Here is a 25,887-nt window from a genome sequence, read left to right on the forward strand (position 1 = left end):
CTATCACAAGCATTATTTTCAACCATAGACTGTCTACTACTTCGCATCAGAATTATATAGACCAGACCCGATATAAAATCTTGTCAATTGCCACTTTTTCGGCAGATAATTTAACCCAGATTATATCATCTTGGGACGTACAGACAAGTTATCACTCGATTCAAACTTAATTTTTAATAGATCCTATAATGCCGCCCGAATGACGTTTAGCGTTACTTTTTACTAATGTTCTAATGTAAAACATATGGCTCACAAACCATCAACATTCAAATCGGAATACAATCAGTCCAAGTTTCAGTGAATAAAATAATGTCCATTTCTCTTGAAATATTTCTAGCAAAATTCTGTTTTCAATTATCTGTCGCTTCTTCTACTACAAAGTCATTTGTTCAAATACGCGCAACGAATATCGACCTTCTCCGCCGCGTCCTAGCTTTTAAAACTCCTGATTGCGGTCACGTGATTGTCCTCGCACGATTTTTCCTCATTTGTTCTATTTTTAGAACCTGGCAATCCTGTTTATACTATTAATTATCTCGTCTATAAACGGACTAGCCGAAATGGTTCGACGAATACTGACGCGATTTCGGGCACTGAAACCAGCGACAACTGATTAGAAGTTTTATCGTCCTACCCTTTCACGGCACATAATTTGTTCATGCGCCCTGTGTCCCTTAAGGATTTTTGTACGCGTGAACTATATCGCGATTTAATCTGATCCAGTTCAAAACTAGCAATCAAACTCACGGAGTTAAATCCATCGGACATTGAAATTATGTTGAAATTTCCATCATTCACTGATTTGCACTGCCAGCAAGAACCAAGAAGTTTCTTTTAAAACAGGGAGGAATTTTCACCAAAAATGGTTATTTAAAGATTCTAAATTTGTTTGACATTTGCGGACATGACATTTGTCTCAATTGCATTAAATCAGTCTGCTGGACAGCCGGTTCATCAATAAATATTTGAAACAGTTTTCTCGTCCTCTCGGCGACCGCGAACTCTGACCCCCAACCTCAACATGTTGACTAACTCCCTTTCAGTATTGGAAAACACGGTTGGCCGACACATTCATAAATTCCACACTGAGCGAATATTGTGAATTTGGGAGTACGGGGGCGTACCTAGCTGGAAATCCTGTGGTGGGTTATCCTGGCACCTCCGCAATTTGCACTGGAATATACTGTGCTGGGCTGTTTCATATTTATGGCTGTTCCCGTGCTGATGTTTCACAGCCGGACTGGGCCTTGAATGGAAGAAAGTTTGATTAACTACCTGTGTGGGACCTATTTCTGTTAATAAGTCCAACTTCTGTCAGTCCTATTGTAGGTTGACATACTGTTCCACAACGGAAATTCATCGTGTATCACTTTCCGTTTGCAATAATTTTGCCGGTATACTACTTTCACTTGGCAGTGGGGTTTTTGCACGATATTCATTTATAAATGGGCCACAGCGAGCTCTGCAGTCTTGAATTTCCTTAGGGTAATCATTGCAATGGATAAACCAGGAGGCTGGTTCAGCATGTAGGCCTTTTACTCTATGTATTCTACATCTCCGTAATCACGGAAGTTTCACTATTACGGGCCGTTGGTTAAAGCGTTTTTACCTGAACCTCTGGCTCCTAGTCTGGCGGCCCCTCGCAATGTATACATCATTCTGGTTTATGTCTAATTTTTTCTCTAGAAAAATGTTAATATTGATAAACACTGCTCATCTCTCATTTCCGGTATTCCTCTGAAAATTAAGTTAGTTCTTCTAGATCTCCCCACTAAATCGATAACTTTATAACGCCGTGCTCTAAGCATGTCTGGTTTGAGAATTTGTCAACTATGTCACTAATTTTATCATCTATTGTGCTAGAAATAAAGTCTTGCCACTATAAATCCCATATTCTGTTGAACATCCATTTTCCCCTTCTGTAAAATTTCAAATCTGTTTTGAACCGGCACACTAAAGTTCGATGCAAAGTTCATTTTGACCAGAAAAAACGTTAATATTCCACCCGTAGTAAACTACAATTTCTTTATCTCAACAATAACAAAAAAGTTTTCAAAATCCTCTACAACACGATTAATATACAGATTCTCGCGTGCGGTCACTTGAGCCAGATGTAGGCTCAGGATATGAAGAACGCCAAGCGTGACAACGTGTGTTCCCACACTGAATGGATACCTAATATCTATGCATTAAAGATCCCAATTAATTTGCCTAAGATGTGTTTATTTGGCTTCATCGAGTTCTGATATGTCAATTTGCGGGTAGAAGAATGTTAGAAATTGTCAGACTGATACCAGGCTTAGGTACATGGGGCTCTCTATCTGATTTAGTTAATTATTGCGTACAATTATTATCATTAATGTTGCAGTAACACTGTTAGCAGAAATTATAGTACAAGTTTATTTTCGGGAGAATGGTAAATCAGTGTAAATGCTAAGCATTTGTTTAATGAAAGACACTCATTAATCTTGCCAATATTTTTCGGAGCGTTTTTCGTTAATTTTTAAAGCAAATATTTGTAATCTTATACAGTCAATCAGTGCCACGCCATCCACGGAACCACGGTTATTATCATTGCTTTTAAAGTAAAGTAATGTGATGTTAATCGGCTACTGTTTCATTTTATAAATTTTAATTTTCTCTTAAAAGTATTTATTTTTTAGTACGCTTTTGACTGTTAATGTGTACTTTCTTTTTGTATAGAAAATTTTAAAATAACGACTTTTTTTACAACGGTGAATAATGATAACTTTTAATAAATGGACCATAAATATCACGTGCTTTTACAAATAAGTGGAAGTTTGCAAATAAATTTAGGAAAATATGGCCAACCTCGAACCACTACCCTGAAGATTGGCAGCTAAAAACGCTTTTGCCCGCCCAGCTACCTGTACATGCGATAGTATAATTATCAACTAAGCATAATATATGTAAAAATTTGTCAATCGCGATTTATTTTTGGACATGAAAATGAATTATGGAATATACGATATCACATTGCTAGTCAATTTACTAAAAAGACCCTACATCCCACGAGAAATAAAATAGTCGCCACATTGTATACTACAGTGGAATAGAGGGACATAGAAACAGTATATTTATCACGTGCACACGTATTTAGCAACACATTCGCACATGTTAGAATCACGTGCGAATGTGTTATTAACACGTGCGCACGGTAATAACTATCTTAGCTAACACGTTCGCATGTGATAGCATCACTTCGCAGTTGTTAGCTGACACGTGCGAACGTGAAATATTACCAACGAAACTCATCGAGATCTCAGCCCTTTTTTTCAAAAACAAGAAACACTTACTTCGTAAATTTACAGTTAACTAATAAATAACACTTCCTTATGAAAGAAACCATTTAGAAAAATGTTTCTTTCACGCTTTTTCATTGATCAGCCTAACACAGGCGCAACGTGTTAGTATCTACAATGGCACCATGGTAAGTATAACGTGCTGTCACTTGCGCACTGTGATAGTTTTCACCCGCGCGTGGAAGCTAACCCTACTTGCGCACAGAAAAATAAAATATTTTCCTATTCCTCGCTATGCCACCGTCTATACATAGTTCATCTGCAAATTACTTCGAAACAAAATCAACGGATATAAAATATTTTTCGCTTAATGATTTATAATTAAGTAAACATGAAGTTAACATTGAACAAAAAGTATAAAATACATATTTTATAGCTCTTTGAATTATATAAACGAATGACTTTCGTAATTATTGCTGTCTTATTGCAAAAATGCGATGTTATCTACATGTTGGTTTAAAGATTCGACCCACCTGGAGTGGGTTTTCCGTGGTCGAGTGGTTTAGATCGATGACTTCAAACCAGTACCCATCACCGATGCGGGTTTCAAGCCATCACTCAAGTGTTAAATTCTCCATGTGGAGGAAGAACATTTCAGCAGTGCTCGCTCGTCACGATGAAATAATGCACGTTAGGGCACCTGGGGTATTCTCTCCACCAAGACAAACAGGAAAGTCCTAAAGACCAATAAGGTTTGGTCAGTGCAACTTATCCCAACAAAACACAAAAAACGACCTACCGGTCCGGTAGAAGACAACTGTATTAAATGCACGAAAGCGGTTTGTTCGAATCTTTGGACGCAGACACATTATATCGATTATTTTTCGTCTGTAAAAATATAGAATTGATTTCATAAGTACAGTATCAATACATGTCTTATATACTTTTTCAGTACAAAATATAAATGGATTAGTTTCCTCTTTGTTTCTATAAATCTTTGCATTGTAATGCACAAGCGTGGAAATGTGCAGAAAAAGAGTTTAATTTATTGCTTGCATTAAATTTTTACAATGGCGATGATCCCACATGTATTTATCACTACAAATAAATAGGGATGAATTATTAATCCGTTTCTTTTCTCAATCGGCGATTTAGATTAAATGTTAAAATAAATCGGGAACCGCCTAGATGAAATATGGATTCATTCATGTTTTGGTCCTAAATTTATACGTTTTTTGTCCGTGAATGGCTTTATTCAGTTCATGTCATATTGTAGTAATAAACAATTCATTCTTTCAAAATTGCATTCATTCTACATACACGTACAATTGAAAACATGGGACAAAACGGTGACTTTGAAAATGGCCGGAGAAATATAATTTTCACTACACATATTGGATTGCATCCCGTATTTTTGAAATATATAATTAATTAAAACCCCTATTCCGGCATATAACAGGAAATATACGGAGTGGTATACAAGCATATACGGACAATACGGTTTTCCCGTATTTTTCGAAATATACAAATTATTTAAATCTCCTATTCTGGCATATACGGGAAATATAAAGGAGTTGTATACGAAGAATATACGGAAAGTTTAATCCCGTATTTTCAAAATATACAAACAAAACAGATCCCCGTGTATTCCCAGAATATACGGTAAATATACCGAGTTGTATACAAAGAATATACGGGAAATATTAGTCCGTATTTTTAAAATATACAAATTATTTAAATCCGTATTTCTGGCATAGTACGGGATATATACGGAGTTGTACACCAAGCATATACGGCACATATACGCCGTATTTTTCGAATATACAAAATTATTTTAAATCCCGTATTTCCGGCAATATACGAAATATCGGAGTTTGAATACGAAGAATAAACGGGAAATTTAATCCTGTATTTTCGAAATATACAAACTATAAACAAATCCCGTATATCCAGAATATACGGGAAAATATACGGGGTTGTATATGAAACATATACGGGACATATACGTCCCGTATTTTCGTGAAATATACAAATTATTTTATATCCCGTAATTGCCCGGAGAAACGGGAAATAACAGAGTTGCATACAAAGAATATACGGAAATTTAATCCCTGTATTTTCGAAATAGACAAACTATACATATCCCGAATAGCCAGAATATACGGGAAATAATACGGGGTTGTATATGAAACATATACGGGAAAAATAATCCCGTATTTTCGTAATATAACGGATTTTGTATGACCGTACACTAGACATATACGGAATATACGGTGTTGTATGACGATCAGAATAACCCTTTTAGAATTTCCATATTTCAATAATACAGGGGGGATCAGTATACTAAATTCCGTATTTCATAGTATATAACGGAAATCCGTATTTTTTTAGTATAACGGACTTTAAATATACAAGCCCCGTACATGCCCGATTTTTAGTTTTCCCGTATTCTTCCCGTATTACGGGTAATATACGGATCCCGTACATCACTCCCATATATTAACTCTTTTTTCGCAGTGTTTATTGCTAATATATATCTAGAATATGCAATACATGTACATTGCTACATATAACACATTACAATAAACTCACATATGACGAAGCTGATTAAAGTGAAAAGCGAATGGACCGCAAGGTTTTCCAACATTCATGACGTCCCTCCGTTAAATATTTGCGCCCCTGAACAATGAAAAGTTGTATGCCAGACGACCATTAACTACAAAAAAGTATGGGTTATTTTTATTCTAACGTGCATATTGAAGTTGTGTAATAGAAAAATGCGGACCAATATTCATCCTGTTGTCATGAATCTGATGTCATGTGGTACAATTTAAGGTCAAATTAGAATTCACTGGTCCCGGTGTCAAACATGTTGTTTGCAGAATACACAACTACTGATTTCTTTCTTTGTTTAACTGACAAATGATTCGAGCTATTATTCTACAATCAATCATTAATAAGAATTTTTCATCACAAGTTTGACATCGTTGGAGTGGAATAAAGCCAGTACACTATTTTACACTAGTGTAATAAAGCTTGACCGTTGACGAGCTGACTTCGTCTATAGTTAAGTAAAAAAGAAAAATATTCAGCAGGATAAGCTAACATGTGATATAAAAATACTGACATGCGTGCCTTTTCCATAAATGAATTAATAATGCGTAAAATAAAATTGTTAAAATCCGCGACAAAGCCTCGCACATTATCATTTCCTTCAACACGAGAAATGAAACTCATGTAATATCCTCAAAATTTCGTGTGACGTGGCAGTAGGTTTGGGCCTTAAACTAATCTGTATTAGTTGACATCGATGGCGTGTGTTTTGCACAGGATAAGTTGACATCAGATGGCGTGTTTTTGCACAGAATATTGTGGGTATTTTCTCAAATTGGAAAACACATGTCGGTCATGAAATGACACTTTATTATACATGAAAAGAAGATAATCATGTTACAGGATCAAAATTAAAAGTCACAAGAGTCGTTAGATAAAGCCTGGAAGTCTATTAATGTTTTTTCACAGTCTTGAAAACAATAAATAAGTCAGCAAGGGAGTAAACTAAGGTATATTGTAAACGTGCCGAATTTCCCAGTACTTTATTTCATCTTATAATATCTGTTGAAGAGACACTTTTTGAAGACAGGATTTCCCGCTGGAAAAAATACTTTCACAGGAATTCATCGTCATATGTAGAAAATTTTAAAAGGAAAAGGTAGAATTAAGTACGAAAACATAATAGTATATTTGTCCTAAAATAGTGGTTCCAATGTACTTGATGCAGTTTAGATATTAAAACAAACTATAGTGTGTAGCTGACCTTTCTAAAACGTATTCTAGAAAATACTCCGAATGTAGCTATGGCGCAATAAATGAAAATGATGGCACGTACCATAACATAGCGATTTACTTAAAAAATTCCACTGCAAAATATGTAGAGCAGAAACATACTTTAAAAACGCACTATGCAGATTTTTGTAAAAATGTTCAATAAGAACTAACAATAGAGATATTCATCTAATGTGGATTTCAGTTTAACACTAAAAAAAGATAACATGACATTGATTCTTAACGTTTTATAAAATTCTGTTTAATTCAATGAAATATAGTAGGGAGGCAAGTCTGAAATATACATATTACAGAATAATATAGTATAATACTAGTATATATAATCTATAGTATAATATTACAGAAATATATATGACAAATCTAATAATAAAAGGTTACAGTTTATTTATGATAAATCCAACGCAAACGCTAAACCCAACCCAATCCAATCCAACCCAGAATAATCTGCAAAGTCATGAAAAAAAAACCAACGCTTATGTCATTGTTAAATCATTTTCTGTTACTAGGCATTCAAGAGCTCCAATCCTATTGTGGACCAAATATGTATAGCACACAGTAATTTCATTAATTCCTGGCATGTATAGCTTTGATTATCACATTCAAAGACATTAAGTTACGGAAATGATCTGGAATACATGATTTGTAACATTTATTGAAATATCACATAGAGGAGTAATGTCACATTTATGAAGACTTTTGCTGATAAATTTTCTAGGCCAGAAAACATGTTTGTCATTATCACCTATATTTGGACTCGCTTTTTTATATATGCGAAACTTAACGGTCGGTAAATTTGCCGATTCTGGATATGCAAAAACAGGCACAAGGAGATTCTTGTGGGCGCGCGCTTTTTTGGTGACTTTTTATATACTGTCAGCAAAAAGGACAGATCCAAGCCTATCTTGCTTGGAAATATTTCGTGAAAATATAAGTAGATAGTCAGACAAATATCATGTATATTATGTTGCTATCTAGATTAATTAAGACGAAAGTAAGTTAAATAACGTGTGGCAGTAACATACCCCCGGGTCCTGATACTGGTTAAAATATCCACTTATCTGTATAAATGTCTGTGATTATAGTACTGAACAAACTGGAAGCTTTGATTCTGCTAAAATCTTTCATTCTGTATCTGTTATATCAGTAAATTCACAATTGAAATGGTCAGGTTCTGCTTTTGATTTTCCTGTAGGTGTACATTGTAAGAAAGGCCTCTGTAGGACACCCTCAAAACATTCGTTTCAGGCATTTCCCCTGTCAAATAGCCTTTCAGGCACAAACTTACACTGTTTACATGGGCATAGCCGATTCATTTTTTTCTATTTTCATTCAAAGACAACTTCCCTCTAATGTGCATGGAATTTATTGATAACACTTTCACTGGTATTTACTTTACTAAATTGCAAATTTCAGAATTAAATGAAATACTTCAAGTATTCAAGAAACCAATACATTTCAAGATTTTAAAATTATTTTCGTGATCCAAGGCAACACATTTGTAACCAATCAGCTTATGTCTCATTGAATCTTACGGGTTTCCCAACACATTTTGTCATATTCATTTACCTCATTTGGCCTGAATATGATAAGAATTCAACACAAGTAAACAAAAAATGCTCATTATGGCCGTTGAGCATGTTCCAAATGTGTGCATTTTCTGTAGGTTACGGAAATTCATAAATAAATACTTATCTACAACGTGCGACTTAGATCGGATGAAGGTAGCTAAATGTTCTCTTTTTCCGCCCGCAGGCCGGCATTTCTTTCACCTCTACTGCCTGTAAATATCTGGGGTGAAGGTCATTTAACAGCAGATTAAAACTGTCCATTTTGATTGGTGGATGTAAACTTCCACAGGTTTTAAAACGGAAAAGATAATATTTTAAGGGGTATGCATGTGATCTGAGCTGTATCGTTAGACAGTATAATCCGTTGCAAGACTCCAGTTGAAATATCTTACGTCATAAACCTGAAACTGCGTCAGGGTTCGACTACAAACCACTCTGATACGAAGTGATTTACAGTTAACTCGTCCCCTAGTCACTCGTCCCCCAGTCAACTCGTCCCCATTCCGTATCCCATGACGATTTCAAAAATGGTCATTTCGTTCCCCACTTTTCGGCTCCTCCTTTTAAGTCTTATCTTTTGTAAAAGTTTCTTAGATTATGATTGATATAATTATGATGTAAAATATGTGTTCTGTAAAGTATGTTCCACATAAAAACATGAAAACTTTACTTAAAAAACTACATTTTGTTTTGCTTTATAAAAGTCAGATCGTGTGTAAAAGTGCAGAGTGCATGCACGTTTCGTAGCTTTTAAGTGCATTGACTAATGCGGCCTTGTATCTTTTTTAAAAATACTTCTTGTTTTTTTTTCTCGATGTTTTGAGTACTTTTGCTGTGTTTTATACAAGAATATCGACACCACACGTTTGTTTCGTGCAACAACGTCACATTTGCAGAATCCAGAAAAAAGTGCGTAAACCCTGCATTCCAACATGCCTCGATTCTTTTGTCAATTAATTGAAGACAGAAATCAAGCGTTGTACATTCTTCCTCGATAAACAGAGGATATTATATGAGTGTATTTTCATATTAAACTTATAAAACGAGTCGAATAAAATAATAGAATGCGTGTCTCTGCAGAGCATTTCATCAATTTTATCCAACGAGTTTAATTAATTCAATTTGAAAAGACAAAATGTAATATCCTTTTTATTACATGTTAGTTTTTTCTGCTGCTGAAGCATCAACATTTCTTCGTTCTGTACGAAGTCAATTCGCCCAACGTCATCTATATTTAAAACGACGTCAACGTCAAAGCTTTATGACACTAGTGTTATACAAAACTTATATTATGGTTTTACTTCTCTCCCGCGATGTCAAACATGAGATAAAACAAGATTTTATTGACATATGAAGAACCATTACGTCATCATTACGTCAAGTTTTAATGCATGACGTCAAATTCATAACAGGCGATGAATGTAGATTAGTATATATTATGTTTTCTTTCTTTAAATATGAAACAACATTTTATTTTTATTGGGGAAAATACCATCTAAAGAGACTGCCATTTGATATGTTTTTGTTTATTTTTGGGTTACGTCCCGGCCGTATCCCGTAAATTTGCTCTCCCCCTATCGGAGGACTGCCACGTGATTCGCTTTCCTTTCCTTATATTCAGACTTTCGAAAGTTGATTTATTATTCTGTAATAGATAGCATGTAGGCTAACCATTTTCAATACACAAATGCACGTCTTTGCTTTCACGAATCAGACATAATATGTTAAACAAAGTACCATTGTTAAATATTTTTGAAATTATAATGTTATATATAAAAACTGGAGCGATGATGTCAAGTACAGTCTTCAGCCACCGCAAATCAATAATGAATTAATTATTACTTGCATTTTGTATTTAAAACATATGGATTTCAATGGTATTTTATGAAATGCATTGACCTGAACCGAATCTAAAACATATTTGAGGGTTTCAAAAAATACGTATGATATAAATTGCATAATCAGTTTATCCCAATTCTGAACATATCTAAAATCCAACCTTCCTGGAATCGTTGATTACCTATTCGGTTGAGTGTTACTTTATTTTTCTTTTCACGGACCGCCTGGAATTCCCCAAATCAGAAATTTACAGATTAGCTTGGCAAATCATTTATTTCTGAGATTTTGCTTGGCCTTTAGCTGTTAATTTTGCAAGAAGAAAAATTAAAAAGTAATTTTTGAAAAACACCAGTACAAACCTCACAGTATCGATTGATACCATGTTCGTTTGGAAACTTAAAAATTAATGGCGCCCTCTTCGTAGTGCAAGGAGATCTGTCTATTCTAGAACCTCCTGGGCCATTTTTATTGTTTTAATTAAGAGAAAATCGTTAATGCACACTAAAAGTGAAAGAAACTCTGAAAATAATTCCATAAAAAGGTTTTATTTTTTCTTTTCTTTTCTTTATTTTGTAAAATATTCGTAGTCTTAACATAAAAGATTACACATTTTATAGTACAAAAACATTTGGTGATGTTAAATTTTATTAAACCTGATGGATACTAAAAAAGGACTGATGGATAAATCAAGCAGTGAGGGTTGTGGAACAAACTATAGCTCCCCTCCTGTGACACACAGATAAAGGACTTATTCAAATCTTAATCACATACCCTAACATTGGTATCTTCAATTTTCTCCAATATTTTCCATGGACTGTATTCTCTGTTTCTGTAGGAAAGTAGCTGTGACAGATCAAATGGTGGGCTACCTTCTGTAAACAACTCTGTTATCACACATCTGTCAAAATAAACAAGGATAATATGGGAGCTACATTAAAAATAAATTTTTTTACACATAAAATTTCACACTTGGCCTAGACCTGAGAGACCTGGGTCATAAGCGCGACACATGTTCTCAATATGGTTAACATTTGTGTCAAATTATTTTCAAATCCCTTGATAAATATCAGAGTTATGGACCAGACAAGAAACAGACCATGTTTACCTTTGATTTTTAAGTGTGACCTTGACCTTGGAGCTAGGGGTCTGGGTCTTGTTTGTTTTGTTTGTTTTTTTTGGGTTTAACGCCGTTTTTCAACAGTATTTCAGTCATGTAACGGCGGGCAGTTAACCTAACCAGTGTTCCTGGATTCTGTACCAGTACAAACCTGCTCTCCGCAAGTAACTGCCAACTTCACCACATGAATTATCAGAGGTGGAGGACTAATGATTGCAGACACAATGTCGTTTATCAAATAGTCAAGGAGAACATACGCCCCGCCCGAGGATCGATCTCGCGACCCCGCCATCCGTAGACCAACGCTCTTACCTACTGAGCTAAGCGGGCGGTCTTGGTCTGGGTCTTGAGCATAACACTTCATCTCATTATAGGGAACATTTATGCCAAGTAATTTTAAAATCTCTTCATCGATGCCAGAAAAGAAACAGACCATGTTAACTTTTGACCTCTAAGTGTGACACTGACCTTAGAGCTAGGGGTCCAGATCTTGTGCATAACACATCGTCTCATTATGGGGAACATTTATGCCAAGTAAATTTCAAATTCCTTGATGAATGGCAAAATTATGAAACAGACAAGAAACAGACCATGTTAACCTTTGACTTCTATGTGTGACATTGACCTTAGAGCTAGGGATCTAGATCTTGTGCATAACACATTGTCTCATTATGGGGAACATTTATGCCAAGTAATTTTCAAATTCCTTGATGAATGGCAAAATTATGAAATGGCCAAGAAACAGACCCTGTTAACCTTCGACTTCTAAGTGTGACATTGACCTTGAAACTAGGGGTCTGCGTTATGCGCATGACATATCGTCTCATTATGGTTAACATTTATGCCAAGTTATTTTAAAATTCCTTCATGGATGGCATTTACGGACCAGACACGAAACAGACCATGTTAACCTTTGACTTCTAAGTGTGACCTCGACCTTGGAGCTAGGGATCTGGGTCTTGCGCATGACACATTGTCTCATTATGGTGAACATTTACGCCAAGTTTTTTCAAAATCCCTTTATGGGCAAGAGAGTTACAGCTCGGACAAGAATTTACCGGACGTCGGTGTGATTTTAATATGCCCACCTTCGGGGGCATAAAAATGAGTGCACATAAAACTTTGTGACATCACATCTTTCATCATTATTACCCAGCAGAGAAAATATCCATGGCAGGTGTGAGGTCTCCAGTTTTCACTTCACCAGTAGCAGTAAGGTCAAGATTCTGACCTTGACCTGTGACCTCAACATTACGAGAACTGCTGTCGACAAATCTCTCTGGAGCAATGTAGCATGTTCTCCGTCTAGATGTGTCAAAGAAATACGAGAAATCTGATGGGTTATCCTGAAAAAAAGAGAGGATAAAACCAAATACAGTCAAATCTGTACTAAAGACCACCTCTGAACAAAGAACACCTGTCTCTCAACAAAAGGTAGATGAAAATGACTTTTGACATCAAAAGGTAGGGTAAATAACTTTTGACATCAAAAGGTGGGGTAAATTGACTTCTGACAACAAACGGTGGAGGAAAATGACTTTTAACATTATCATCACATCTGCACTGGCAATGGATCTAGTTAATAGCTTCTGGAATCTAAGTCAAGATGAATACCTAATCAGCTCAACAGGGGAGATAATACAGCATTATTTGTTGACAATGTATCTTACATTTTAAAGAAATGTGGAAAAAAAATGAAAACTCACATCGGGTAGATATGTAGGTTTGAAGCTGGCAAAGTCTGTAAGCAGTAACCAGTTCCAGCCAGTTATCATCACATTCTCAGACTTTATGTCACCATGGCATACCTGTCATATATAAATATGTGTTGCAGTTTTAAGTATAATAATAGCTACAATAGGCAGTTTTATATAAATAAAGTCTAGATAAACTTCTTTCTATACTCACTGACTTATGAAGTTAAGGTCAGGGTTAATCAGAGTTCCAAGTATGAAATTCAGACCAAGGCTACTTCAGATTTAACTGTTAAGACTTAAAACTGTCAAATATTCAACTTCCTGTACATTGATAGGGTCAATAGAAAGCAGACTTTTAGGATGCTGTACAAGCTGTATTCATGCAAATGCAACATCTAGTTGTATCAAAATCTGTTTGAATTTCAAAACTACAACCAAAAGAAAATTTAGTATTTATAGCTAGGCCTCAACCTCATACATGTACCTAGAAAGTTGAGGAGTACAGGCCAAGTAACTGACAGGTATGACCTGCCCTTCAGTAAGAGGACATGGAGAGTTTGCAGTTCAAAAATCCACAATCAAAGGACCTTTTACCTTTAGGTTAGAAGTTCAAAGCAAAACAGCAAGGTGGAACTTGTTTGCATGATACTGACAAGTTACCTCCCTTATGACTATTATAAGCTATACAAGTTAACTCCCTTGCTTACTACTATAACCTTCAAAAATGTATATTTTTACATATTTTTGTTAACTGAGAGCACACAGAAGTTGACAAAACCTCTACCTTACTATTACAATTTCTCTTATTAAATCTTGAGATGTGTACTGTCACATACCTCATTGACCAAGTGATAAAAAAATCTTGTGTAATAAATGCACTTAACCTAAAATCTGATTTCAATGTACCATTTAACTGCTAGTATTCAAAGAGTTTTCATTTTTGAGGACTTTGTGAGTTGCATAGATCTTCAACATTTAAACCCACCAAACTAATACCAATGACAATTTCCCTTTATATGACTTTGAATTTCATGAATCCGTCTTGAATATGCTCCCATTTTTTATGTCATAAACAATAAATTCTCCATTTACCTTTAACTTATGACACTGGTTTAGTGCACAAAGCAGTTGACAAGCGATCCATTTCTTCTCAACTGTATTCAGGAATGGTCGTGTACTGATTCTATCATACAAACTGTCCTTAACATACTGCCTGTACAACAAAGCGGCCTTTTCTTGTTGCTGAAATACATATATTCTTGATTATCAAATTTGTACACATATGAAAATATGTAGAAACTCCATACAGCAGACTTTCTTTGAAGTGGCACAAATATACTATAAAACAGGGTTGTTCATAATAAGAGCAGCAAATTAAGGACTGTACAATATAAGAGGAGTGAATCAAGGATTGTCAAAATAAAGCAAAAATAAGTTTAAAGCAGTCACTATATGAAACTTGACATTGCGCAAAGATAGAAACCAGCTTAGAAGAAATCTTTTCCAAAAGTCAGTAGAACGTAGTTTTAAAACAGGTGTGTAAAAACTATCTGACATCTGACAAGAGTACAAGGAAATCATACCACAGACTTCTGAAATGGTATACAATTTGATGTCCCCTTCAAGTTTACACATATTTCTGAAATAATAAAATACAGCATATCATTATAACAGATAACAAACAACTGCCTCTCCAACAGTTACATCAGAACTTTAGGTAGTGGGCGTGTAATGACAATTGGCATTTTCCGTTCGATTTTGTTTTCTCCGAATGCGATTTTAACATTCTCTCACAGTTATAAAGAAGTAATTTTCTGTTACGCCTAAACATTCCCCACATGAAGAACTCGGTAACTGACTTCTTCCAAGCATGAAGATATGGGCAATAGACAATCTTCTTCGCATGAAAAACTGGGTTACTGACAACTTCCCCACATGAGAAACTGACAACTTCAAAGCATCAAGGAAGAAAAACTACACTAATCCAACTATCCCTTTAATCATTTACACCCTAGTTGCTACATGAATTTTGTTAGGCAAATGAGTATTTGTATAAGGTAGTATAAATACCCTCAAGTCTGGTTTTATATGAAGATAACGGTAGTGATGGATCATGGATAACAAACACTTTCACTACTACATTTCCTTCCTTACTCTTTGCCTTGGCAACCTTGAAAAATCTTGTACTTCCCAAACTAAAAGTAAACATGATTATCTTTAATATAACAAATACAAATATTTCTCAGTTAATTCATCTAAACAACTCTGCTTCAATACCTGTGCAATGTTTATTATGCACAAAATTTCTTATTTGGAAAAAGAAAATTAACAGTATTTAATATGTAAGCACAAAATAAACATGTTAGAGCATTGTGTGGTTGGTTTAACCCTAATACCATGCTACATTTCTGTAATGAACCTCGTCCATCTTTCTAAAATTCAACATTAGTTGTTATAAGGGGTGCTTACAAAAAATATACTGACTGAAAAGTCAACAGTGCAGATCTTGATCAGATTGCAAAGATCACAAAAGCAGAATCAATTGTGTCTTTAAAACAGAAAACACATAATCTATAACTAAGTATCTTTCACTCAGTGAACATTCAATGCAATATTTAGACCTGTAGCCGACCTACAAGTGGAAATTTAAAATAATATTATGGTGTTTAACAGTGAAAGATATTTTAATAAAACAACTTTTTTTTATTTCCAGTCTATGACATTAATCTCAGAATCATAATTTCATATATTTCACTAAAATTCAAGTTTTGGAATATACAGTAGCTGCGAATTTTTTAAATAAGAAAGCACAAAATCATTAAATTTTCTAGGCTTAAAGTATATTTACTATTAGTATTAGTTGCTACATGTATACCTGTTGTCGAACTCGAGATCTGGCAGGTCTGTCAGATACTGTTCCACCGGAAGAATCTGTGAAGGTGCTATACCTGTCAGCTGATTACCCATTGAGAAATTGTTGCTCTCTACATCTATGGAAACGCTGCTGTCATAACAGCAACTCAAATGGAAACTATGAAAACAAAAACAGCATAAAACAGTTAAGGTTGACAAACCTCCCACCCCCACCACAACCCCCACTTGAATGGATGGAATAGCTTATTACCAGTCAGCCAATGGCTGGTGTCATATTTACCCCTCGGAGGCTCCTTTATGGCAGTTGTCTAAGTAATTTGTAATATTCACCAATTCAATTATGGGTTTGTTACTTTCCTCTTCCTACATGTTCAATCACACTGAGTTGCATTTAGGTAATAAGGCAACATTCAATCTTTCACTGGTGAAGGAACACCCTAGGTGCTTGTCCAACCATTATTACAGGTACATGTGAGCACCAGGATAGAACCACTGATCTTCTACAAGCCAGTTTGAAGCCTGTCATACATGATGACCAAGAAATATCATAACAATGGTTATACAAATACACTCTCTTGCATCAATCAAATATTCAGTGTAACATAAGACTTATCTAAGAAAATGCAAGAGAGAGAGATGGTTCCTGGCTTACTTTACTCCGATAATACTGGTTAACATGAGGACAAAGTTTCAATGCTTAAGCTCTTAAAGTGTTCAAGGAAGTTGGACATAAAAAGTTTTATACAGGCAATGGCTAGAGAGCCAGACCTGGATCCCTAGACAGCGAACTTATGGCCTAAAGCAAATAAAGTGTGACATTTTGTCAAAAAAATTATTGTCTTTAAATTAACTTTTTTCAGTTTCATTTTATAGCAAAACCATCAAAGTTTATAAAAAATGTTAGGTTTTAGAAAAGTAATTGACCGTTTTGAAAAAAAAACAAGGATATTGTCAAAATAATACAAAAATTAAAGACTAACTGGTAAAGTTACATTGAAAAAGCTCACAAAGTGAGTGATGATTGACAGCAAATACACTTATTCTAGGGTGCATATGATTTGAACAAATAGATTTCTGTGTTTTACATGTGCCATATTTGCTCTCCAGTATTTTTTTTTTCAGAATATTTCAGAAAATGAATAGGAGAAAGTCAATAATGAGAAATAGAAATTTTATTTTGACTAACCATGAACAAGTAGAATAAAAACTGACAGCTTAACACATAAAACAATGCAACATCTATGTATGTGTCAAGTTTCATTATTCTAATATGAACCACCCAAAAGATATTAGTTTCTGAAATTAGCCAGTATTTTTAACTTAACTGTTAGGGTTGGGACATATTATGTGCATGTGAATTATGAAATGACTAGTGTTATTAGTAATTAGATTTCATCAGAACTAAAAGTATTCACATAATACAGGGAAACTTAAATCAACAAACACGAAAGAATGTTACAGTCTGGACCTGATTTTGATTTATTACTGCTACATGTATTTATCAAGAAAATACTAAATGTTTTAAGTTTACTAATAACAAAAGGCTTAAAACACTGTTGTTCACATTTTAGTGTCTCTAACATAACCATGGGGGAACAGTCAATCAATACAGCAGTCAAAATATATTCTCCACTTCACCTTTCTAAGAAAAAATCACAAAATGAGGGATTCTTCAAAAAATGTTAGGGTTGGGACATTTTTCAGTAACGTAAAAATGCTGCTTTTAAGTGGTTGGATTTATCTAAAGCATTCATTGTACAGTAATATTGTTTCACAACTTACTGTGAAATGTTCCTTAATAAGTCTTATTCAAAGTAAGTTGCCAAATATGATCTTTCTTGTCAGGAATCTTACACTACAAAGAAGTTTTAAAATGAACCGTTTTCATTAGCTTTAAGAAATGTCACAAGAATGAATAAAAGTATCAACATAACTTACGAACATAACAATGCAAAATTTAAAACATACTTTAGTATAGTTATTAGTACCACCAGTATTCATTTTTCACACTTTTTTTATGAAGATAATTGCCTTTATAGCGTTAGGGTTGGGACATAGTGCTTTATGTTCAACAAATGAGAACTAAAAACTTGCAAACTGTAACAATGTCTGGTCTAATTCACTGATCTCAAAGGTATTGTCAATACCAAAATGTAAACAATATATGTACTTTCTTAGATTTTACAGCAAACACTGGTTATACAGCTTTATATAACTAATAAATTACATTTGTTGGCCTGGTCCTAATACTTTTTTTATTTAATGTACAGTCATGTAAACAGTTATAACAAATCTTTAGATATAAGGAACAGTATATTTCTGTCAGAAAATGAAGACTGGACAATATTGTACATGTGTTTATAAAGATCTGTATGATATACTCTTTAGTATCAATATTTGAAAAGGTTATGTTAACAGTTTCTGGATTTTTCTTTTGTCATCTGCATCATATTTTTCTCTGCCAGTCTTGCATAGATGAAAATTGCCTGCATTCATATTTTTATGACAAATAAAATACACCAAAAATACATATAACTTTCTGCAATACTTGTGTGATTAAAATTTGATTCTTAATAAAAGTGAGCAATTATATAATGTACATGTAGATAAACTCTTTTCAAGGATATAACTGCCTTACCATGTAACCAGAAAACAGATTTATTGTGAAGGTAAAATGGTTTGAGTTCACAAGATGTTTTTTTCTAGCTAAGATATGTAAGATAAAATCAACTTTCTTGAATTTGTATAATTAAGACAGTCACTGTGTTCAGTTACTTGCTCATAAATAAAAAACAGATATGGAGGGGAATTATATAACTACAACACTGGAAAATAAATTTGAAATTGATGGTCACCAATCTTATCATATTTGACTTGATAATTCGATCTTGTTTGATGTATTCCTTTTTTCAGTATACATATATCATACATTTATAAGGAAATCATTTGTTATGTGGATATAACTAACTCAGGATGTAAGGAGCACATTTGAAAGGTCCCCAAGGAGTTCGTAATAAGCAGAGTTTACTGTTCATTATTTTCGGCTCATTTCAATTTCATTGTCTTTAAATTTTACTTATGCCACAGCCTTTGATTTGCTTTTACTTTTACTTTCTTTGCCAAATGATTTCTTTTTCCATGTTAACTTTGTTAATTTCAGTTTTAATACTTAATACTCCTTTCTGGCTTTGAAAACACACCATTAATTCAGCAGCTGTCATTAAAGCCAAAAAAAGTGTCCCAACCCTAACAGTACTGTCTGTAAGGCTGAAAGTGACTTACTAAAGGCTATATTCTTAAATAAATGAATTGAAATGCACTGTTTTAACAAGTTATAGTTAGGATTAACTAGATTTAGTTTAATATCAGAAACACTTTCCTTATTTTTGTCATTCCATGTACTTGACTTTTCCTTTCCTGAAATTTTCAGCTTGTATGATGCGAAAAAGTAGGACTTGTAAAAGAACATTGAAGTGAAATTTTATATGAAAAAAGCTTGAATATGTTGTTGTAAATAATGTCTCTAAAACACTTTATCATTAATCCTGTTACAGTAAACAAGTTAAAAAAAGCATGTTAGGGTTGGGACAAAAAAGTGTTAGGGTTGGGACAAAATCAAGGATGCCCTGATAGTGGGTATAGTAGAAACACAGCCATAACTGAAATATTAGTGCAAACAATAAGCCTTATGGAACATGATGAGATGAGACAGGTATGCAAGACTCATTAAAACAACATTCTGCATACAAAGGAACAAGTTGACTGTTAAACCGTTAGGGTTGGGACAAAAAACAAGCATAAAAGGATACTTAATGTGCGATGACATGCAAATGTATGTAAAAACTGAAATGTTTGTATTAAAGTATATTGTATTAGCTATCAAAAAGAACATTTTATTTTTTAATATGTTAATTTATTTTGTTTTAACATATGTATATATGAGAAAGGTATAAATTAAGGTGTTTGGCTTCATTTGGGTACTTTTCAAAATATGTTCAAAAAAATTTTGAAACTAAATCTGAATATTTCAGTAGTTTACATTCATAGGTTTATGGTCAGCACATTGTATAAACATGGTAAATGTGTAAAACAGTTGATACAGAATATTTTCTAAATGAAATATTAAAACAAAAACAATTATGTCACACGAAAATAGCTATTTTTGGAGAAATTCTGTAACTTCAAATGTTCATAAATTTTTAGCCGATCAACCGATTTGCCTGAAATTTAAAACATAGATAGTTTAAGACTGCCTTATCAAAAAAGTCAACTGTTAATATATATTTGTACAAAGATTGTTCTTTCATACTAACTTTATTTTTTGCTTCACTAAAATGTACCCTTATTTGCTTTAGGCCTTATATACATGGAATCGGTTCTCTAGCCAAAGTATGTGCATAGGCTAGGGAACCAGAAGTTTATTTCTATGCATAAATCCATAATGCTACAGAAATGCACATTGTTAATTTTGGTATTTAAAGTATCATGCTTATTACTAACATTATTAATTTTACCATTTCAGCAACCTAAGCAAGTCATGCCCTCGCATTTATCTGCGTTTACCATGGACAAAGTGTCATCACCGCATACTGTCTGCCATATTGGTATAACATAAACTAGTACAAGTGAATGCGGAAATCGTTGTATGGTAATGAATAAATGAATAAAGTTGGAACGTAACAGTCACTGATTATAACAGCATGAAAAACTTATTTGCCATTTTAAAATGTTATTTGCTTTAAATATCTATTATGTTTAAATCAATTAAATGTAAAATTGTATTGTTTTGTATATGCATTAATTGATGTTTGCGATTTATGATTTATGCTTCCAGCGGACTCTTTGGTCACTTACAGGTTTGTAACACCTTGGCATTTCACGTGCATCATTGTTTTTGATTGGATTAATTTAAAGTTTCCAAGTGATTAGCAAACTGAAAACAAGAGCGCCGCCAAGCAGGGCAATATATGCCCGAAGGGTTACATCAGAGGATGGGAGCAAACTTTAAAGAACTTGACTGTTGAAGCCCAAAGGACAGGAACAACAAAAAAGATGAAATTCCAAAAAAAAAAAATTTCTAAGTCCACAAAAAAATTCTTAGCAGGTAAAGTTATGTCAAAATACATCTAAAAATTGGATGTACCATCCATGTTGTACCACAGAAAAGTGGTCTTGGTTTTTCCCTACAAATAATAAAAAAGTTTCAAAATAAGCTATTTATAGTAACAAACAAGAGCTGTCACTAATGGTGACAAATGCCCCCGCAGCACCTTGAACTTTGACCTGGTGACCCCAAAGTCAGTAGGGGTGGTGTACTCATAAAGTACTATCAGCATGTAAAGTTTGAAGGTCCTGGGTGAAGTGGTTCGCGAGTAAAGTGCCTTCATGCAAAAAGTTAATGTTGGCCCCTGTGACCTTGACCTTTGACCTGGTGACCCCAAAGTCAGTAGAGTGGTGTACTCAATAAGTACTATCAGCATGTGAAGTTTGAAGGTCCTGGGTGCAGTGGTTCGCATGTAAAGTGCCTTCATGCAAAAAGTTAACGTTGGCCCCTGTGACCTTGACCTTTGACCTGGTGACCCCAAAGTCAGTAGGGTTGGTGTACTCATAAAGTACTATCAGCATGTAAAGTTTGAAAGTCATGGGTGAAGTGGTTCGCGAGTAAAGTGCCTTCATGCAAAAAGTTAATGTTGGCCCCTGTGACCTTTGACCTGGTGACCCCAAAGTCAGTAGGGGTGGTGTACTCAATAAGTACTATCAGCACGTGAAGTTTGAAGGTCCTGGGTGAACTGGTTCGTATGTAAAGTGCCTTCATGCAAAAAGTTAACGTTGGCCCCTGTGACCTTGACCTTTGACCTGGTGACCCCAACGTCAGTAGGGTTGGTGTACTCGTACTATCAGCATGTAAAGTTTGAAGGTCCTGGGTGAAGTGGATCGCGAGTAAAGTGCCTTCATGCAAAAAGTTAACGTTGGCCCCTGTGACCTTGACCTTTGACCTGGTGACCCCAAAGTCAGTAGGGGTGGTGTACTTGTCGCCGAGGCGCCTTGCTCCCTCTTAATTGTTTGAGTAGGGATGCTGATTCGTCTCAGCGGTAGAGTGATTATTATCTGGGGACTGGGGATGTTCAGTGACTGTAACTGTAACAATATATAATCCCTTTATTAATATATTATATAATATGAAATATAATTTATTTAGGTTATAAAAACCGAACAACTATACACTTTCAAAATATCATCGTAAACTAATACGTTGATACGATTGGCTGAAAAGGAATAATAATAAATAATTACCATAACAAAGGGATAATAAGATACAGGTAAAAGGTCAGGTAATTTGTTAGTCACGTTAGTCATCTATTGTATATGTTACGGCTTACTACTGATAGGTAAATATAGGAAATAATTATAGGATTCAATGTATCTTGGTGACTCTCAATGAATAAAGGTAAGTATAGACATAGGTAAATACAGACACAGGAAAGTATGGACACGTGTAAGAATGGGCTAGGTAAGTATACACCGAAAACTGAAACACAGGTAAGTATACAACCTACTTGCAAGTATACGGCCTACGTCACGACAATTTCACCAAACACTACCATTTGATTTATATGTCGGTAAGTGTATACATAATTTACATTCGTTTAGGGTTCTATCACACCTGCGACATACTCAGTAAGTACTATCAGCATGTGAAGTTTGAAGATCCTGGGTGCAATGGTTCGCGAGTAAAGTGCCTTCATGCAAAAAGTTAACGTTGGCCCCTGTGACCTTGACCTTTGAGCTGGTGACCCCAAAGTCAGTAAGTGTGGTATACTAAATAAGTACTATCAGCATGTGAAGTTTGAAGGTCCTGGGTGCAGTGGTTCGCGAGTAAAGTGCCTTCATGCAAAAAGTTAACGTTGTGACTAACGAACGAACGAACGAACTAACTAACGAACGGACGGACAGTTGAAAACTAATATGCCTCCCTTCGGGGGCATAAAAAGGGAAGTAATTCAAAAAAAAAATTGTAAGAGAACAAAAAGGGATCTGCCAAATAAAAACAAGAGCACTGCAATGCAGAGCAATAGACACAAAGCAAAGTCATATATGACCTTTGACCCCGAAGTGTGACATTGACCTTGAAGCAAGTCATCCAAAACATGTGCTCTGCACATCAACCCAGTGTGGTGAACATTTGTGCTAAGTTTCTTTAAAATCATTCAAGCAGTTCAAGAGTTACAGAGCGGACACAAAACACACTGATATGATCTTTCACTCCTAAGTGTGACCTTGACCTTGAAGCTAGTCATCCGAAACAAGCGCTCTGCACGTCGTCTCAGTGTGGTGAACATTTATGCCAAGTTTCTTTGAAATCCTTCAAGCAGTTCAAGAGTTACAGAGCGGACACGAAACACACTCATAAGACCTTTGACCCCTAAGTGTGACCTTGACCTTGAAATGACACATCCAAAACATGTGCTCTGCACGTCGTCTTGGTGTAGTGAACATTTGTGTCAAGTTTCTTTCAAATCCTTCGGGGTTCAAGAGTTACAGAGCGAACACGAAATTGCTAACGGATGGACGGACATTCCTACATATGGATACTTATGTGGCTACTCTTTTGTTCTCTCTATTGTTCTTTTAGCCATGTAAGAGAAAAATAGCCACATAAAAGCCTTACGGAATGAATGACATCAAAGAAAAAGTACAGTTACCTATTGTTCCTATAGCCACCTAAGTATGCAAATGTGAGCTCGGACAGACGGACACCGGGACCATAACATAATACGTCCCTTCGAGCGTATAAAAACATTGATCAATACTATAAATGAAGAACATTGTTTTCATTCCAATATGGTGGACAGTATGCGGTGATGACACTTTGTCGACATGGTAAACGCAGACACTTGCAAGGGCATGGCTTGCTGAAATGGCAAAATTAATTAAGATAGTAATATGCATGATAATTACCTTAAGAAACAATGTGAATTTTGGCAGCTTTATGCACAGAAATAAACTTAAGGCTCCCTAACCTAGCTATGCACGTACTTTGGCTAGAGAACTGATTGCGGACGAATAAGTTCACTGTCTAAGGCACCAGTTCCAATTCTCTAGCCAGGCAATATTTTTTTTAAAACATGCAGAGAGAGTTTTAAGGTCCTGGCCTACTTGCACGATAATGAACAAGTGTACAAAGTTTCAATGCTGTATTAGTTTTCAAGAAAAGAGGACATATCAAAAAAAGTATAAATTAACATTGCCAAAAAGACTATCCAGTGGTAAGGATACATGTACCTTCTTAACTTTTTAAATCTGAAAAGCTAAAAATAATGAAATTACTTATAGTTTTCTGTCTCATCTTCATTTCAGAACTATCCACTATATATAACCAAACTGTACAGATGTAACCTTTTTGATCTAATTTGTGGCATTAAACTCTTTGATTCGCATTGGTTTGTACCTTGAAAAGCAGCTTGTCACACAATATTCCCCCACTCATAAAAAAATATCTGCCCACTATCCGAAAACGATTGCTGTCCGTTTACTAGTCATGTTTTCGAACAAATGATCCAAATTCTGCATCTTCAACGCTACCGTGAATATTTTTGCATTTTTTTTGGAGTCAGTGTGATAATACACCAAATCCACATAGCGAAAAGACAATATTGTCATTATTTTATACAGGAAACAATTAATTACCTTCTTCTAGTTTTTGTTTACCAGGAAGTGGGTTTCACCTACTTGTCGGATTGAAACTAATTATGCGGCAACTTTAAAAATCTTTCCACCGTACGATTTATTTTTAATTTGCATCAGAATAGTACCCCAATTCAGTTTCTGGCTGTTTAACAATTGAGACCTATCATGATATAGATATACCAAAGAGCTATAAAAATAGATGTATTTTATAGTTCTTTGAATATACCCTATTGCTGGAAGTTCAAGCATAGTTGTACTCTGTACTTCTAGATCTATTCATTTTAAAGAAAAACTTTGTATTGAAATTGATAAAACCATCAAAATAAATGAAAGTCGACTTTATATGTATGCATTATTACCTTTGAAAACTTGACCATCATTTCTTGTTGTCGCAACACTTTGGTTGACTGGACAAACAATTTTTGGTTATATTCTTTTAGGAACCCCCTACACAACAGTATGTATATATCCTTCCTACATCTCCATCCATTATTGGAATTAAACGCTGCTTTCTTTTCGTAGGGGTCCACGATTCCATAAGTGCTGTTTTCCTACACCGCAAGTTTAAGTTAAACACAAATCAGAACAATTCTTAAGTTTCTGCTTCTGCTTCTGCCGTTTCACGTCCACAATCAACATATTGATTACACTGACGTTTTGGGAGTATGCGCAGAAAAAGTTCAGAGTTAAAAGATATACTATGTACAGAGGAAAGTTAAAAATAAGAATAACTTACAGAGATTAGGCAAAGTACTTGGACACCTGGAACTTGAAAGTGGGTCTCCCTATTTTGCAGACATTTTAGCAGATTGCAGATTGCAGTCTGCAATTTTTTCCCTAAACTGCAGACTTTTTGCAGACTGCAGTCTGCAAGCAGATAAGATTATACAGGGCAAATAATGTTAATTTCCTAAACTGCAGACTATTTTGCAGACTCTGATTGCAGACTAGTGTAATTATATAAGAGATACCCCCTGTTGGGCATTTTTTAATAG

At 34.8% G+C, this 25,887-nt stretch overlaps 1 protein-coding gene across 1 annotated transcript; it reads right to left on the reverse strand.

Annotated features, from left to right (window-relative positions):
• Positions 1-1,071: 1,071 nt before the first annotated feature.
• LOC128548194 (phosphoinositide 3-kinase regulatory subunit 4-like) lies at positions 1,072-24,941 on the reverse strand. Its single transcript, XM_053522638.1, has 10 exons — positions 24,893-24,941; positions 16,206-16,361; positions 15,401-15,525; positions 14,914-14,969; positions 14,423-14,572; positions 13,340-13,441; positions 12,786-12,979; positions 11,288-11,414; positions 2,833-2,888; positions 1,072-1,246 (listed from the first exon to the last, which is right to left on the reverse strand). The coding sequence occupies exons 2-10, from the start codon at positions 16,295-16,297 to the stop codon at positions 1,072-1,074; spliced, it is 1,077 nt and encodes a 358-aa protein (XP_053378613.1). The 5' UTR covers positions 16,298-16,361; positions 24,893-24,941.
• Positions 24,942-25,887: the final 946 nt, after the last annotated feature.

This window comes from Mercenaria mercenaria, chromosome 14 (assembly GCF_021730395.1).
Source record: "Mercenaria mercenaria strain notata chromosome 14, MADL_Memer_1, whole genome shotgun sequence".
Lineage (NCBI taxonomy): Eukaryota > Metazoa > Mollusca > Bivalvia > Venerida > Veneridae > Mercenaria > Mercenaria mercenaria.

Bases quoted from the DNA above. Each gene is read 5' to 3' on its own strand.
- LOC128548194 (XM_053522638.1), bottom strand. From the start codon at position 16,297: ATGGGTAATCAGCTGACAGGTATAGCACCTTCACAGATTCTTCCGGTG. The intron at 12,980-13,339 runs GTGAGTTTTCAT...TCTTTTTTTCAG, and splicing joins AACCTACATATCTACCCGAT to GATAACCCATCAGATTTCTC. The intron at 1,247-2,832 runs GTTGGCCATATT...CTTCCATTCAAG, and splicing joins CTTCAGGGTAGTGGTTCGAG to GCCCAGTCCGGCTGTGAAAC.